This window comes from Netta rufina (assembly GCF_964035555.1).
Source record: "Netta rufina genome assembly, chromosome: 2".
NCBI lineage: Eukaryota > Metazoa > Chordata > Aves > Anseriformes > Anatidae > Netta > Netta rufina.
In genome coordinates this window covers 150,475,627-150,491,489 of record NC_140124.1, presented here as the reverse complement: position 1 = coordinate 150,491,489, position 15,863 = coordinate 150,475,627, and the positions used below count along the sequence as shown (strand labels likewise).

The window sequence follows — 15,863 nt, the reverse complement described above, 5'->3', positions numbered from 1 at the left end:
ATCTCCCTCTTGTCCCAAAAATCTTGACCATAAATTCAACTATTTTAGATCTGTATGCTACTTGATAGGATGAACAAACATAATTGATTCTACCCCAGTATAACTCTGGTCTATAGCTACTACAGATCTTGTTATTTGTACATCAGATATACAGACATTTGACATGATATTTGGTTACTGAAATTCTGTAAAGTGGATAAAGAGAGAAATTTAGTATTTCCATACGCTTCTAAGTAATAGACTTACTGCAGTCAGCTTTCAGATTCTATAATACTTAAGCCAACAAAGTCTCAGCTGTTTTTTTTACACATTTTTTTCAGCTTCCTCACCAGCATATGCTATCTTACCACATGGTTAATAAAAATATCTTCCAGGATAGAAACAGACATTCTGAACTTTATAGACATTGCCAATTTCAAATGCAGTCGATTTCAAAGAAAAAAAACAGAGTTCAAGACATTCACTATTGAATTTCACCAGTTCTCAAGTATCTGCCTGTATAAGTAGATTTACAACTGTATTATAAAAAAACCTTGCTGCTGTAAGAAATAAACTAACGTAATTTACAACGCAATATAAACATATAAAAAACATAGGAATTAATTTTATATAATCTGAAGATTATGCACATAAGTACACAAATTAAAAGCAGAAACAGCTGTTTTTTTCCAGAACAGTAATCTTCAGCTTTGTTTTTAAAAAGTAAAATAACTTTAAAAAATAAAAAAATTCAGAAGCCAAAGTCCTGAATGCAACTTCTATGGTTTTATTCTTTTTTCTTTTGTAAAATATAGAGCACCAAATAGAGTAAGTTCTGCCTCCAAGAACCTGAGAGTTGCAAGCCAAGGAAAAACCTTGAAGGCAGCAGCACCTTTCAGGTCCTTCCAAGACTTTAAACTACTAGGAATCATTCAGTACACAAATTTGGTTCAGAAGTCAGGGTTTCAAATGAAACATCACAAGAGTTCTCACAGTTCAAGTAAAATCTGCTTGTGAGGCTGAGAATAAACTGCAACTCAATTAAGGCAGTTGAATTTTACTTGAAAGACACAGTTGCCTTTGCATGCCAGTGATGCTTTTAAAAATCAGCTTTGGAATGGAAAATAATCAAGATACACTTAAAATGATATGGAAATTATCATCGTTTCCCTTGTAAAGCAAAAAGAGACCATGAATTTGTATCAGTGTGAAATTTAGCTTAATAAAACAACAAAAAAGGGGAACTTTCCCAAAGGTTGCCTGACTTTTCAGCAGTTTAAAGACATTTACTTTGTATACAATTTATTTTACTTGTAGCTGTTCCAGGCAATACATTTCCTCTCCACAGTGATACATTAGAGTAACTAAAGCATATAAAAGATAATCCACTTTCTCTTTGTCATCTGTACTCATTTTTTATTCCTTCTTAGGGACTACAGGAAAATCTAAAAGAGGCTAAACGTGATGATAAACTTTCTTCATGTCTGACATCAAATTTATTTAAGAACATAGCAGGCCAGTTTTCTCGGTAACAGAAAATCTGTCAGTGCCAATATATTTCACTCCTCTAGAGTTAACACAAGAAGACTATCTTTTCTCTTTCTTGACTACAGAAGGCACCTAGGGAAATAAGCGTAATTAGGTTAAAAGGAGTCTCTGGAATACTGTTGAAAAGCCACATATTCATTATTCTTCTTCTTACATAATTTAATATCTTATTTAGGATTTTTTTTCTTGTTATTTTGGTTACTGAGTACAACAGAAAAACAGAAGTTATTTTCCAGATTAGGAATTCCACTGATCCACTTTGCACATAAAAAGCCTTATTAGGAACACACAGGGATATCAAACAGATGACCAGAATATGACCTCTGTTCAAGAGGATATTCTTTTAGAAGAGATGCGCGCCTTGTATATTAAAGTGGAGGTTTTCAGTAATTGCTTACCACTGAGGTTTTCAAACAACTGGAAAGTGACATACATTTTCCCTTACGCACTCCAGAAAGTAAGTTTCATACCTGTTTCTTATTTCTCAAAGGGGTCCCCATCCAGGTATTGTTATTACAAACAAACCAAAAAAATTCCAAACCCCTGCCATGGGCAGGGACATCTCCCCCTAGATCAGGTTGGCCAAAGCCTATCCTTGAACACCTCCAGGCATGGGGCATCCACATTTTCTCTGGGCAGCCTGTCCCACTGCCTCACCACCTCCACAATGAAGAATTTGTTCCTAATACATAATCTACATCTAACCTCTCTTAGTTGAAAGCCATTGCACTATTACTAGGCCCCCTGATAAAGAGTCCCTCTCCAGGGACATATATGTATGTATTATGCATGTATATAAACTAAAATATAATGTGTGTGTATATATGATTACCATCAGTAAAACTGCCGTTAGATTGCGATTAGGGGACCCTCCTTCCCTCCACCACAGCAAGAACCCTCTGTATTCAACTATAAGAAATTCTACTCCAGAGCAGTATCACTAATACATACATGTATATCTTACTCCCTCTCAGAACCACAACTCCACTTTAATTCCACCAACCGGGAACCATGTCCAAAGGAAAGACCGATATTTTTATAGAATCCGCAGAACCTCCACACTGCTAACAATGGCAATGTACGTAAAATGCACACATTACTTCTTTACTCTTGTAAAAATAATCACTCCAGGTGAAAACAGACCACAATCCTGATATTTCGCAGAACCATGCTGTATTGTCTGGGAAATACAATGGTTAAAATGGAAGCATAACAGAATTATAACATTAATTGCATCCACCACTTCTTATTCAGGAAACCAGATCTCCAAATCTTCATTTAATACTTTTAGTTTTGCCTTTCAAGCCAGGATATGGATCCTGGAACAGGTAAGATAGCCAGTTAAGAATACTGAAAGCTTTTGTCTCCTGTTTACTTTTCAGCTAATAGGAGTCTTTCTCCATAATGTTCAGTGCAATGGAGAAGGATGTTATTTCCTCTTTCTCCCACCACTTCTCTTGTTGCTGAAAGCAAGAAAACATTGCCTTTCCTACACCAATGGCTTCAGGAGGCCTGTTAAAAAGATTCAAAATATGAATTGACAGAAGAGCTTTTCTATTTCTTCCAGGAGAAGTTATTACCACAGAGGATGAGCCCAAGCATCAAAAGAGTCTTAGAGACTAAATGGGAACATGTTTTTCTGTCTCCATCTGGTCTATGTTCTGTGTTTAGGCCCAGACAGCATATCGTTCCATTCACAGAATCTTCTCAATTCATGTTAAATGGGAGATACTTTGTGAATTCTGCAACTATTTTGCCTCAGCAAATAAGCAAAGACTTATTCTGATTTCAATTAGAATCTGGGTTTACTCACAGAATTAGTTCCAAGAACTTGCAACTTTGGTTCTCCTGATTCCAGAAGCTTGGCCACCATATGAAGGAAGCTTTCCACAAACGGCTTTATGCTTTGAGAATGGCAAGCCATTAGAAGTTGGTCCAATGCTTCCATGGCGATTAAGACGTACCTGAAAATTAATTGTGAAGAGACTCAAATATATGTGCTAAGTTTATTATTATGCCTTTATCACTAAAATAAATTACAGAAGAAAGGGTGAAGGCACATCTTTCATAGGATCTAAAAATGGAAGTGATGGAAGCAAATGGTATTTCTGACTTCTTTTAAAAAACCACAACGTTCTTAGAAAGAATATCATAATATTTGCTAACTGAGTAAAGGTAGTTTAATTTTCTATTCTAGCACATTTTGTTTTCAATTATAGACCTTAGCTTTCTAGTCTACAACTTCTCTATTCAAACCCCGGTATGGAAAACCATCAACTTATCCATTCTCCTGCACAGTTGTCGTGGTTCCGCTCGAGTGGGCAGCCGAGCTCCACCACAGCCGCTCTCTCACTCCCCCTCCTCAAAGAGGAATGGGGAGAAAATATGTGAAAAGGGCTCAAGGATTGAGATAAGGACGAGAAAATCATGCAATAATTATTGTAACGGGCAAAACAGACTTGGCATAAGGAGATAGTAAGATTTATTGCCTACAACTAACAAGCGAGAGAAGTGAGAAAACAAAGGAAAAAAAAAAACCAAAAGCACCTTCCCCCCCATCCACCCTCTTCCACCTCCTCCCCCCGAGCGGCGCAGGGGAACGGGGAATGGGGGTTATGGTCAGTCTACAGCACTTCTTCTCTGCCGCTCCTTCTCGGTCACTCTCGTCCCCTGTGCTGTGGGGTCCCACCCACGGGATGCAGTCCTTGATGAACTGATCCGGCGTGGGCTTCCCACAGGCAGCAGCTCTTCCAGAACTGCTCCAGATATGGGTCCGTACCACGGGGTCCATCCCTCAGGAGAAAACTGCTCCAACCTGGCTCCCCTACAGGCTGCAGCTCCTGCCAGATCACCTGCTCCTGCGTGGGCTCCTCTCCACGGGCTACAGGTCCGGCCCGGAATCTGCTCCGGCAGGGGTCTTCCACAGGCGGCAGCCTCCGTCGGTGCAGGGCCACCTGCTCCACCGTGGTCTCCTCCACGGGCTGCAGCGTGGAACCCTGCTCCACCGTGGTACTCCATGGGCTGCAGGGGGACATCCTGCTTCACCATGGTCCTCACCACAGGCCGTAGGGGACTTCTGCTCCGGCGCCTGGAGCACCTCTCCCCCTCCTTCTACACTGACCTTGGTGCAAGGCTGTTCTCTCACTCCCTTGACTCTCCCGGCTGCTGTGTGGCGCAGCGTTTTTTTTCCCTGTCTTAAATATGCTCTCACAGAGGCGCAAAACAACATCGCTTATTGGCTCGGATCTGGAAAACAATGGGGCCCTTCCCAAACATGGGGCAGCTTCTAGATCTTTCTCACAGAAACCACCCCTATGGCTCCCTGCTACCAAAACCTTGCCACGTAAACCCACTACAACAGTGAGAGAATTAAATGAATGAGAAAAAAAGCAAGCCAAACTAGGTATCCTAGTGAATGGTCTTTTGTCCATTCTATGGGCGCAGAGCCCCCTCTCTAAGAGACAATACTTGAGGTTACTTTATTAAAGCTTTTTATCTTTTTTTTTTAATTTTTATTTTTTAGTTGTATGATGTCCATTCTAAGTTATAAAAATAGCTTTTAACATCATGAATGCCAAAGATATCCCATGATGAATATTGCCTTTCTTTTGCAGTTCTTGCACTCAATAGTTTCCTATGCCATTTCCATGTTTTTTTTAAATCTTCCTTTTTATGACTCTGTATCTTACCTCCTAAACTCGTATTTGCTCTGACCTAAATGCAGCTACATGTTAGCACCTATTTTTAACGCTGCGACTTATTTCCTTACCCATAGCGATGCCGGACAACATCTCTGCTCAGTCTCTCTGCCAGGTAAGCACCGATTCGATCCAGCTTTTCTGGTGCAGAAACCGCATAGAAAGTCAGCTTCTCCATATCAGCTTTAACAAGACCATCCTAAGAGCAGACATACAGAAGTAAAAATAAATAAATAAAAATCCAGAAAAATTATGAAGTTTTTGAAGTATTTGCCTTTTGGATACTCAAAGCAAAAGATCTGAGTTGTACACACTACTCAAAATATGCAACTTTTGAACAAAATTGTCAACAGCTAAGCTGCAAAAATCATCAACTTAAAAAATTAGGCAAGATATTTTTGAAATAAATGAAGTAACTTCTCCCATCATTTGGGGGGTGGAGAAAAATAGACATTGACACAGACAAGTATTCCAAAAGCAGGTATTTACTGACCTACATTATCAGTGCTGCAACACATTGTCCCCACTGGTACAATGTCACTTTTTCGTCTTCCATTACCCCCCAAATGTCATCATATATCTGATGGATAATTCTGAGAAGTTAACAGTCTACACAAAAGATTTAAACTATAATCTTGTTCATTTTGTCAGTGTCATATTTTGGATAAGGCTGACACATAGGGTACCTGAAGGCTAATTTTTAGAACAGGATCAGGCAGTAATTAACAAATTAGTTACACATACCCATTTAGTCTGAACTGTGATACAGGCATCCTTAGGTGAGGTACTACGGGTACTAACTGTCAGCTAAGAAGAATAAGGCTTTTTTTCCTTTTTTTTTTTTTTTTTTTTTCCTGCTGTAAGTTTCCAAAGCTTTGTGTTTTCCAAACAAGTTACTGAAGCTTTAAAGACAGTCAGTATTAATGCATTTTATCAAGCAAGTCTTCTAATATTTTAAACAAGGATTCAGTGAAACATCTAAGGCTGTCTTGTGTCCTACACTGAGCCAATGAGTATTAACACAAGTAGAGACTAAGGCAGAGCCACCAAGTGCTATTACAGCTCTACAACTACAACTGTAGTCACCTGAGGTATTTCTATATCTGTGTCACAAACAAGTAGATTAAAACAAGCGTAGCATATAAACGGAAATCACTGTATTTGCAGCCGACAACATATACTAACATAGTAACTAACACTCAGTATCAATACATTTCTTTAAAATTCTAAAAAAAATAAAGTAATTTTGAAGCTCAGATACTCTATAAACCAAACCTTATATGAACACTGACTGCTCTGCTCACCTATATACTATTATAAAAGATAATAAAATCTGGTAACATTTAAAAAAACACAGCAGCATAAACATAAGCTTTTGATTACTTTGAACTATCACATGATTATGTATAGATATATACAGAATGTTAATTGTACATGAAGTAACTGTACACTAATGTTAACACAGAAACTGTTTCCAGAGAGTAACAGTTGGGCTTTAATATAGCTCCCAAATTGTTCAAGTGAAATGTTCATACCTGTCAACACAGCAAAAGAGGTGTTCATACTTCTAAATCATTATGAAGTTAAGTGCTACCTCTGCTGCAGCATACCATGTCTAATTAAACCTCTATTTACTCGAACAAAACGTATTTATTTTTTTTTTTTTTTTTTTCAGCATGTGATGGCCCTGCTTTGCGAAGGGACTTGGACAAAACGATCTGCACCAGGCCCCTTCCAGTTAAATTCTTCTACCAATCTCTGTTAAGGATACAAAGTATTAAGACAGAATTTACTGTGAAATAAAAAAACAAAATGCTAAAACATTAGCTTCTGAATAGATTTTCAATAACCAATCCCGTTACAATTTTAAGTCCTCACTCACTTTTGGATCTTCAGGAAATATGTTATCTACCAGACGCTTGTAACGAGGTCGCAAAGCAGCACAGCAACAGCACACTCCTGCAGAGAGATTTATCCAACAGAATTTAGAACAAAGTTTCAGGAACTTCAATAATTTCATTCTAACTGAGTAGCCAACAAGCAAGGAGGAAAAAAAAAAAAAAAAAGGAAAAAGAAAATGAATGTAGCTGCTTGTTACGTTCAGCACTTAAACAAAATAACAGTAATTGAAAATGACTGGGAAGTCAAATAAGTGAAGCTATTATAATGCGATACATGAGAAGATATGCACACATGCTGGATATCAGAAATGCACCTGTCATCAAGCCATACTTAAATATATGCAGAAAGATCAAAAATTACAACTATTTCTTCGCTGCTCTATCCTCATTCTAAATTATCATTTCAAAACCTAACTAAAAACACATTATGTCTACTCCTCTTAAAAATTCAGAAATAAAATCTTCATCGCATTTTACAGGCAACCATATAAAGTGCCGTAAACTACAATATACAAAACAAGTAATCAACTTCATTATCCCACTATTTTACTTGGCATCAGAAAAAGTCACTTGAAGTGAAGAAAGGTTCTGACATCATTTTTACTCTGTACTGTACACATACAATGACAGTCAGAACAACACACGTTAACTTGTAATTCTATTAATTTAAAAAGATACTCTAGCAAGACAGAAATGTATGAAGTATTTTTTTTTTCTTTTTTTTTTTTCCCTCTTGGATTCAGGACTACCAAATCTTTGGAATAATTCCAGTTTGTATTAAAAATAGCACATAAAGTGGAAAAAAAATCAGCATGAAGAAAAAAAGCTTCCAGATATCTATCCCATTCTTTGCACATGTCAGTGCAGTGTGTTCCCAAGGAATGTGTTTCGACAAATCCAGTTTTAAATTTTTCTGTGGAAATATTACCAGACTGATTCACTAGTCATGTCTCAGATCAACATTAAAGCAGCTTTGATGTACAAGAGCCACTGTGCTGAATCTATAGCAATAATATAGTGTATAATAATATACCAAGTCTGCACAAGGAAGTATATGATCATAAGTACATGATACCTACATCATTCACAGTTGCTAACTATCTTAAAAATATCTAATGAAAGATATCCATTTATGTACGCAAACGTAATAAAACTTTGCTAAAAATAGTAAATTTTCCAAAGGTTAGTCACAGACAATTCAAAATAGAGAAAAGAATAAAGGTTATCTTGGGGATAACTGTTGTTTACAATGTATCCGAAAATTTTTCAGCCTGCTAAAAAGTATATAATATAAGATACCAGGATTTGATATTTCTTCACTTAAGATATCCAAGAAACTACAGTTGTTTGGAATCATATTTTTCAGAACATCTGGGAAGTTCAAGACTAAGACTTCTGCTGCTGTACTCTTTTATTACAAGACTCTACATGAGTAGACTTTGCTTCTCTGTGCCACCTGTTTTCTGATGCTATTTTTTTGCAAGAAAAACCTGAATTCTACTCTGTCTGACAACTTCACTCACAATGTATTTAATCAGAAACACTGATGAGAGGTAGATCTATGATTCTGAAAGCAGACCTTGACTCTAAATTCTCTTTGGTGGTCTTTTAACTCAATCCATGACTTAGTCAAATATCATCAGTAAGAGGAACACAGATTTATGACCTTAAAACAGAACTACGAAAACAAAAATACACTCAAGCAATGAACAACTGCAATATTGGGGATTTCTGTGTGAAATAGTACTTTGTCAAGAACTGCCAAGTTCTTCCTATGTCTATTTCTACTGACATCTACTCACAGAGGTCCAATCAACGTGATACCATACATTTACACAAAAGATGTAGGTACCAAGTAGATAAAATCAAAGCTTATTTCATATGCCATTAGAAAATGTAGGTATCAGTGAATCAAAATAGTTTAAAAACCTGCTTGTCTTAAAACAGATCCAATTCAGCTGTAGGAATTTCTTCTATTGACACAGCAATGTTTTGTAACATTTCAAAATGAAGTGAAATCACAGTAAGATAGGAGTACCTCTTAAGCGACTAGAATATGACTTATTGTGAAACTCAAGTAAATCATCAAAATAAGACCTAACTTTGTTAGATGTCTCTTGAATTAGATATGCAGCTCAGCACCTGTCTCAACACTCTTTGTCCTTGTGTTTTCCTGCCTCCCAGACTACTAACACCGGCCCCAGGTAAATGCTGTGTTTGATTAGTGTAAGTTACAATAACAAATTCTTACAGTAAGTGTAGTACAGGATTTTTCTGCAGCTATCTGAAGTATAGTAAGAACAGATGATATCTTAACACAATTTTAGAGTTAGTTTCTCTCCCAGCGAAAGAAGAAAATCCTTGCAAAGAACTACAATACAAATCTATGACTGGTATTTTAGAGCATGGTAGTTACATAAATTGAACATAAAACCTGGATACAGTCACTCATTAGAGAAGGGTGAAATATCAGGTAACAGAGGACCAGCTCATTCTTCCAGCCTAACCAAATGGTTTCAGTTAATGGAAACTCAGCGGTGTTTCAATACTGCTCTTCAAATTTATGGCACAGAGTCAATTTGAGATATAAGAAGGCCAAACAATATGTTTATTATGTAAGATTTGAAAAAGTTATCTTTCCCCCCATTCTGGATTTTCTATAGTATCTTCAAATTGCCATGTATTTAATTACAGTAGAATTTACAGGGAAAAAGAAATAAATTTCAAATAACTCTACCATCAATAAAATAAAAAACTAAATGAATACGAATTGAATTATAAGATTTCTCCTGATTAAACAAAACATTCAGATACCAGAAAGCTAGAGCTAATCTATCAAAGCTTTCAGCCTCAAATTATTTTAAGTAAGGAAATTGAAACAGAACTCTTATCAGAAAAACTAAGAGAGAGGGTCTCCAAAGAACAGAAGAAAAAATGCAACCAAAACAATTAACAGTCAGGAGACAGGTTTAGTGGGAAAATTATTTATCATTGCTCAGCATTTTGATAATAATCAGGAAATATTAATATAAACGTATGTAGGAATATGTACGGTATAAAAATTATGGATAAAAATCATAAAAAAAATCAGGATAACTAAGTGTTAACAATAGATTGAACTAAAAGATTTTAAATATAAATAAGTCTTGAAACACTACACTAAATATACCAGGAAAGATGAATGCTTTATAAGGTAGTGAGAAGCTAAGCCACTGAAAATTGATTATTTCTTAGATGCACATTTAAACATAATAAAATTGATACAAATAAACAGATTCACCTCACACATAAATGCTGTTTTGCCACTGAACAGCGTAAAATGAACCTGCTCCAGTTTAAGCATTTTTTCACCCAAACTGCTATGACAATTTCCTTACAATGTCAGGGATAATTTGCATTTTAACCATCTCTCAGCGTTAAGCCATTTTATACAAGGAAATACAAAGGTTAAAGCCTTTTACAGAGAAGTTCATGCTGATGTAAGTTAGTCAACATAAAAGTCTTAAACAATATTTATTTTTATTTCAGCAATAGTGGGATTTCCACATTTAAAAATGCTAAAAAAAAAACCATAATCTTGATTTTCATGTTAAGACCGTACGTACTTACCAGCTGTAAGTGTATTTCTTTTTATGCACGTCTATTCTACACATTAATAAGAAGAAATACATAGTCTACTTAATCAGAAAACGGTATTTTCACCTACCCAAACACACACACGGTCTCGGTTCAAAAGCGGAATTATAATCATAGGCTTTTTCTTGCTCAATAGTTGGAACTTGAACATACTGCCTCATCCTGGGTAGGATTTCACTCCCCGGGATCTCAGTCCTTTTTCAGAAATTTGTGCTCTCGCACTACCACAGAGACAGCTACTTCCCGCGAGGGCTCTGCAACACTGTAAGCTTATCTGATTAGCTCTGTGACATCTACATAAAGCCAACAAACACGTGAAAAACTTCAGTATCAGATTCTGCTAACGAGGCCAGGCACGAGAAAAGAAAAAGAAAATATATATCGTCAACATGGGATTCACAGCTCACCGAAGGAAATTGAAGAGTCAGGTCCATCAATTAAACTTCCCTGGAACTCGCAAGTTTTTTACTTCTGTGACTACCAGGAAAAGTATCAGTATAGTTTCAGAAAAACCTGTGTTCCTTCAGTTGCCACATATCACTGTAGACATAACTACTTCAGCAGTGAGAAGCTCACCAGTCTTGTTGAATAATGGCCAGAAAAAAAAAAAATATATATATATATTATTTAAGACAGACTGCTAACCAAAAAGGCTTTCTAAACATAAGGGTTTAAGATTAAAAAAAAAAAAAAAAAGACTTCAAATATATATAGGTTAATGAAATTAAAACCTAGGAATTTAAGCAAGGGTTAAAGAATTTAACTCCTTAACATCCATACTCACAAAGAGTATGATACATCAGGGAGAAATTCCATTTTGAGTTCAACAATTTTGAAGTTGAACTTCCCACAACTTTTCATCATATCATTGTTTTATTTCCTACTTTACATCCACTTGGACAATACAAATCGAGGATTTTCATATAGGTGTATTAAACATCCTGAAAATTAAGGTACTCTTTTTTTTGTAAGTTCACCAATAATAATTTCCAGTAAAGAATAATTATTACAATTCCAGATGTGATAAGCTACTGTTTACTGCATGGAAATTGAGAGAAAACACTGAACTGTTACCACAAAGCTTACTAAAGAAATCCTACACTGTGAGCTAGATGAATGCACATGACAAAGAAGTTTTATGTCAAAAGCACTTGTCTAAATGTTCACTGCTGTATCTTATTCACGTAAAAGAACCAAAAACCTGAAGCTGGCTTTTGACATCAAGCACCTAGTTCTCTCCATCAAGTTTAAAACAGCCAAATTATTTTCCTCTATCAAAACCCAGCAAAACAAAAGAATTGGACTGTACTATTTATCTTATGCTAGAATTTCTTCCAAACATTTACTAATACTGCTCTTCTGGCAGTAGAACATTAACAGCCTGAAAAAATATCCCATGTTCACTTAATGAATATTTTTTATTATGTGTCAAGCTTGGATATGGTCATTCAGATTTTTATTATCTCTCGAGATTTTCCAAAACCTCTTGTTCTTTTAAAAAGTCTAATTAACATTAAAGTCTGTGTCTACAGATCAATGTGTATTTTGCTATCATCGAGACAAAAACTGAACAGTACTGAAATTACATCCGGATGCTCAATATATTAAAATACAAGTACATAAAAATTGAGTGCTTTACTTTTATGTAATAAACTTTTGTTTTGGTTTTCTTTTATCTGAAATGGTAAATATACGCAAACAAATTTGTTTCAAATATAGGGCAAAGTGTGCAAAATAACACCGACCTGTACACTAACTATACCTGGCTAGTGAACTGTTGATGCAGTTAATGCATTTAATTCAGAGCTAAAACTATTTTCAAGGACAATCCCCATCTGCTATTAAAATAGATCAAATACTTTGGAACAAGGAAATTATTCTGGCCATATAAGGAAGTTAATTAAAAATATTCTTCACCTTGCTATAAAAAGAAGAAATGCAATAAGGACACTAATCAGCCACTGCAGCGTCCCCCTGATGCACTTTGAGGGAGAATGGAGGACTTATCCTGTAGACAAACGAAGTCCCATCCCCCAGATCAACCTCTCCTTTTCTCCACCTCTTACTCTTGCACCATTTGCCTTCTAGATGGCCGATTTCTAGCCTCTCTCCACTAAAAAGCTGCAAAGAAAATGTCCAACACTCAGATCGAATTTCTCAAGAACACAAGAGTCTTCTTGACATCACTTCCGACCCCCATGACAGCAAAATCTCACTCAACTGCAAATGAGGAAAAGTCCACCCAATACTTAGGTTTGGCAATTGGACATTTAAAAATAAACATATTTCCGTGCTCAGTCAATTTAAAAGAAATTCAAAAGCAAACGAAACCAAAACATAACAAAACAATTTTCTCCCTAGAATATATTTTTACAGTAAAGCTAATTCTGGTTTAGTAAGAGTTCAAGATGTGTCCGTCTACAGTAGAATCAACATGGCAATACATACAGAAAACTACAGTAAAAAGCATGCGAAAATGACTGGAACATCAGCTTTCTGTGAAAACAAGAAATGAAAATGCACATCAAGCTACTAGCAAGAAATGCAAAAAAAAAAAATCTAGTTAAATAAAGCTTACCACTAAGCTTCTTCAGTGAAGCTTTCTTTTCTGAACCATTAGCAATTAAAACAAATCCCCAGGGACGATGATATCTTTGGGACGGTGCATTTAAAGACTTCTAATCCATTAAAAAGAAGTTTTCCATTACAGCAAGTTCTCTGGTTACATGCTTTTTCACAAGTTCCACTGCCTACAGTGTTTCCATACAGTCTCTTCTTTCTCCCACCTTTGTTGTTTTCACATGGGAACTTTGTTTTACTTGCTCATTTCTGTTCTCTTCAACACCGCCTCTTCTTCTCTTACTATGAGATACTACCAGAGCTGTCTATTTTTAAAACGTTATTAACAATGTCTAAAATTAATCTGGTCCCAGTGAAAGAACCTCTCTGACTTAAAATGCAATTTGCTTCTTAGTTCTTACTGTTACTTCTATTTCTATTGGCCACAGCAAGGTCGTTTACTTCTTATCAATAAAACAACTGAAAAGGGAAATTTTATCACTCCCACTCCAGAAAACACAACTGGAAATATACATCTATATACATCTCCTTAACTTTTCCCCATCACAGCTGGCACTGAGAACACATCCACAGTAAAAATATTTTGGTCAAGTACAATTTTCATTCCTGCTTTCAGTATGGAGTTTGTGGGCAGGAAATGAGTTCTGGGGGATAAACTCAGTGAAGGAGGAGAAAAAGAGGTCACGATACTCCTACTTATAAACATACCGATTTCATAGTAAGGTGTTTCATAAATCAGTATAAAGTGGGGACGTAGGCAAACCATTCACCTGCATGTACTTGTCTGCATTATAACTCCCTCTGGACAATCAAAGAACCAGAGCAGAGTTTGGGGTTGGAAGGGACCTTTAACCCCACCCTGTTCCAACCCTCCCTGCCACAGACAGGGACACCTTCCACCAGACCAGGCTGCCCAAAGCCCCATCAGCCTGGCCTTGAGCACCTCCAGGGATGGGGCATCCACAGCTTCTCTGGGCAGCCTGTGCCAGGGCCTCACCACCCTCAGAGTAAATAATTTCTTCCTTTTATCTAACCTAAATCTTCCCTCTTTTAGATTAAAACCATCCCCCCTTGTCCTATCCCTACACCCCCAAACAGAGTCCCTCCCCAGCTCTCCTGTATCCCCCTTTAGGTACTGGCAGGCCGCTGTAAGGTCTCCCCAGAGCCTTCTCTTCTCCAGGCTGAACGACCCCAGCTCCCTCAGCCTGTCTTCCCAGGAGAGGTGCAACAGCTCCTTGACCAGCCTTGTACCTCTCCTCTGCACTCATTCTGGTCCATGTCCTTCCAGTGCTGGGGGCCCCAGAGCTGAGCACAGGGCTCCAGGTGGGGTCACATGAAAGCAGAGCAGAAGGGGTCAACCACCCCCCTTGCCCCGCTGGCCCCACTGCTTTTGACCACCTTGCTTTTCGAATCACCTTGTTCCCACATTGCAGCAGTTATGGAAGGAACATCATCTAACCTGGAAGACCATTCTGCAGGAGATGGCGTTGGTTGTGCTTGAAGGAGAGGAAGGACATGATGGCAGTCCCAGCTCCAGACAAGGCAGACAGACAGAACTTCCTCTGTGTCACTCTCCCCACTCCCAGTTCCAGTTTCAAGTTTTAAACAAGGTTTTTCACGCTTCCTTTCCCCTTGTATTTCCTCCTAGGTTCCTGGTCACAGCCCTCACCCCCTGCCAGGAGTGAAGTTACTTTGCTGTTTGAACACTTGCTGGTCCCTCCTGTTTTGCTACAGATACTCACATAAACTAATCCATTACCTTTGGAGTACCTCACATTTGTGTGTGTTCTGAGGGTGAGAGTAGAAGGGAAGAAGGCATCAGAAGAAAGCTGGTACAAGAGCATGAGTCTAGATATCTTTCATGTTATGGTAGACAGAAGTCAAGCTCTCTACAGGTTCACACAGGGCAGATCCTGCAACTGAAGAAGCCCAGCTAGGAATGTCTGGGCAGAGCACCATGACATGGTATGATAACTGTGTAGGGGCTAGAGCAAAGTCATCCATCTGGCAGCGATAACAAATGATAAAAGCTTCCAACATAAATGTGGTAATGGTACAATTAATGGCACAATTAGTCTCATTTGGCATCTCTTACACCACAACTGGTCACCCAAACACCACGAACAGTTCTGCCATTCAAGATAGCTTGAATCCATGGGCAGAATCATGAAAGAAACTGGAACGGCTCCTGATGTGTGGGAAAGTTGCCAGCATGTTTATAGATATACTAGTCAATTACACAGTAGCCTCTTCTGGTTTTGAGCTGTAGCAACAGATGGAACTGTGTCAAGTGCTACCAATTTGTGTATGATCATGAAGGCCAAAAGCATGCGTGGTTTTGTCAATACTATTTATTTACCCTATCGGAAGGGTCCTGAAGGATGACATCTGGAAACTTTGACCACCACCTGCCCGACAGAAGACAAGTTCACTTCAAACCAGCTAGTAATTGGTCAGCAAGTGGCCAGGGTCGCAATGCTTTTGGGCAATAACCACCTGAAGCGTCATGCACTGAAAATCT

The 15,863-nt window shown here is 37.6% G+C and overlaps 1 protein-coding gene across 3 annotated transcripts in view; it reads right to left on the bottom strand.

The window, feature by feature from the left end:
* Positions 1–15,863, bottom strand: part of EFR3A (EFR3 homolog A) — an 82,950-nt gene that overhangs the window by 52,346 nt on the left and 14,741 nt on the right. For all 3 annotated transcript variants that reach the window (XM_084282245.1, XM_084282247.1, XM_084282246.1), the window contains 3 exons: positions 7,108–7,184; positions 5,297–5,424; positions 3,341–3,491 (listed from right to left, as the gene is read on the bottom strand). In XM_084282245.1, the coding sequence (XP_084138371.1) occupies positions 3,341–3,491; positions 5,297–5,424; positions 7,108–7,184 (356 nt within the window). The remainder of the gene's footprint in view (positions 1–3,340; positions 3,492–5,296; positions 5,425–7,107; positions 7,185–15,863) is intronic.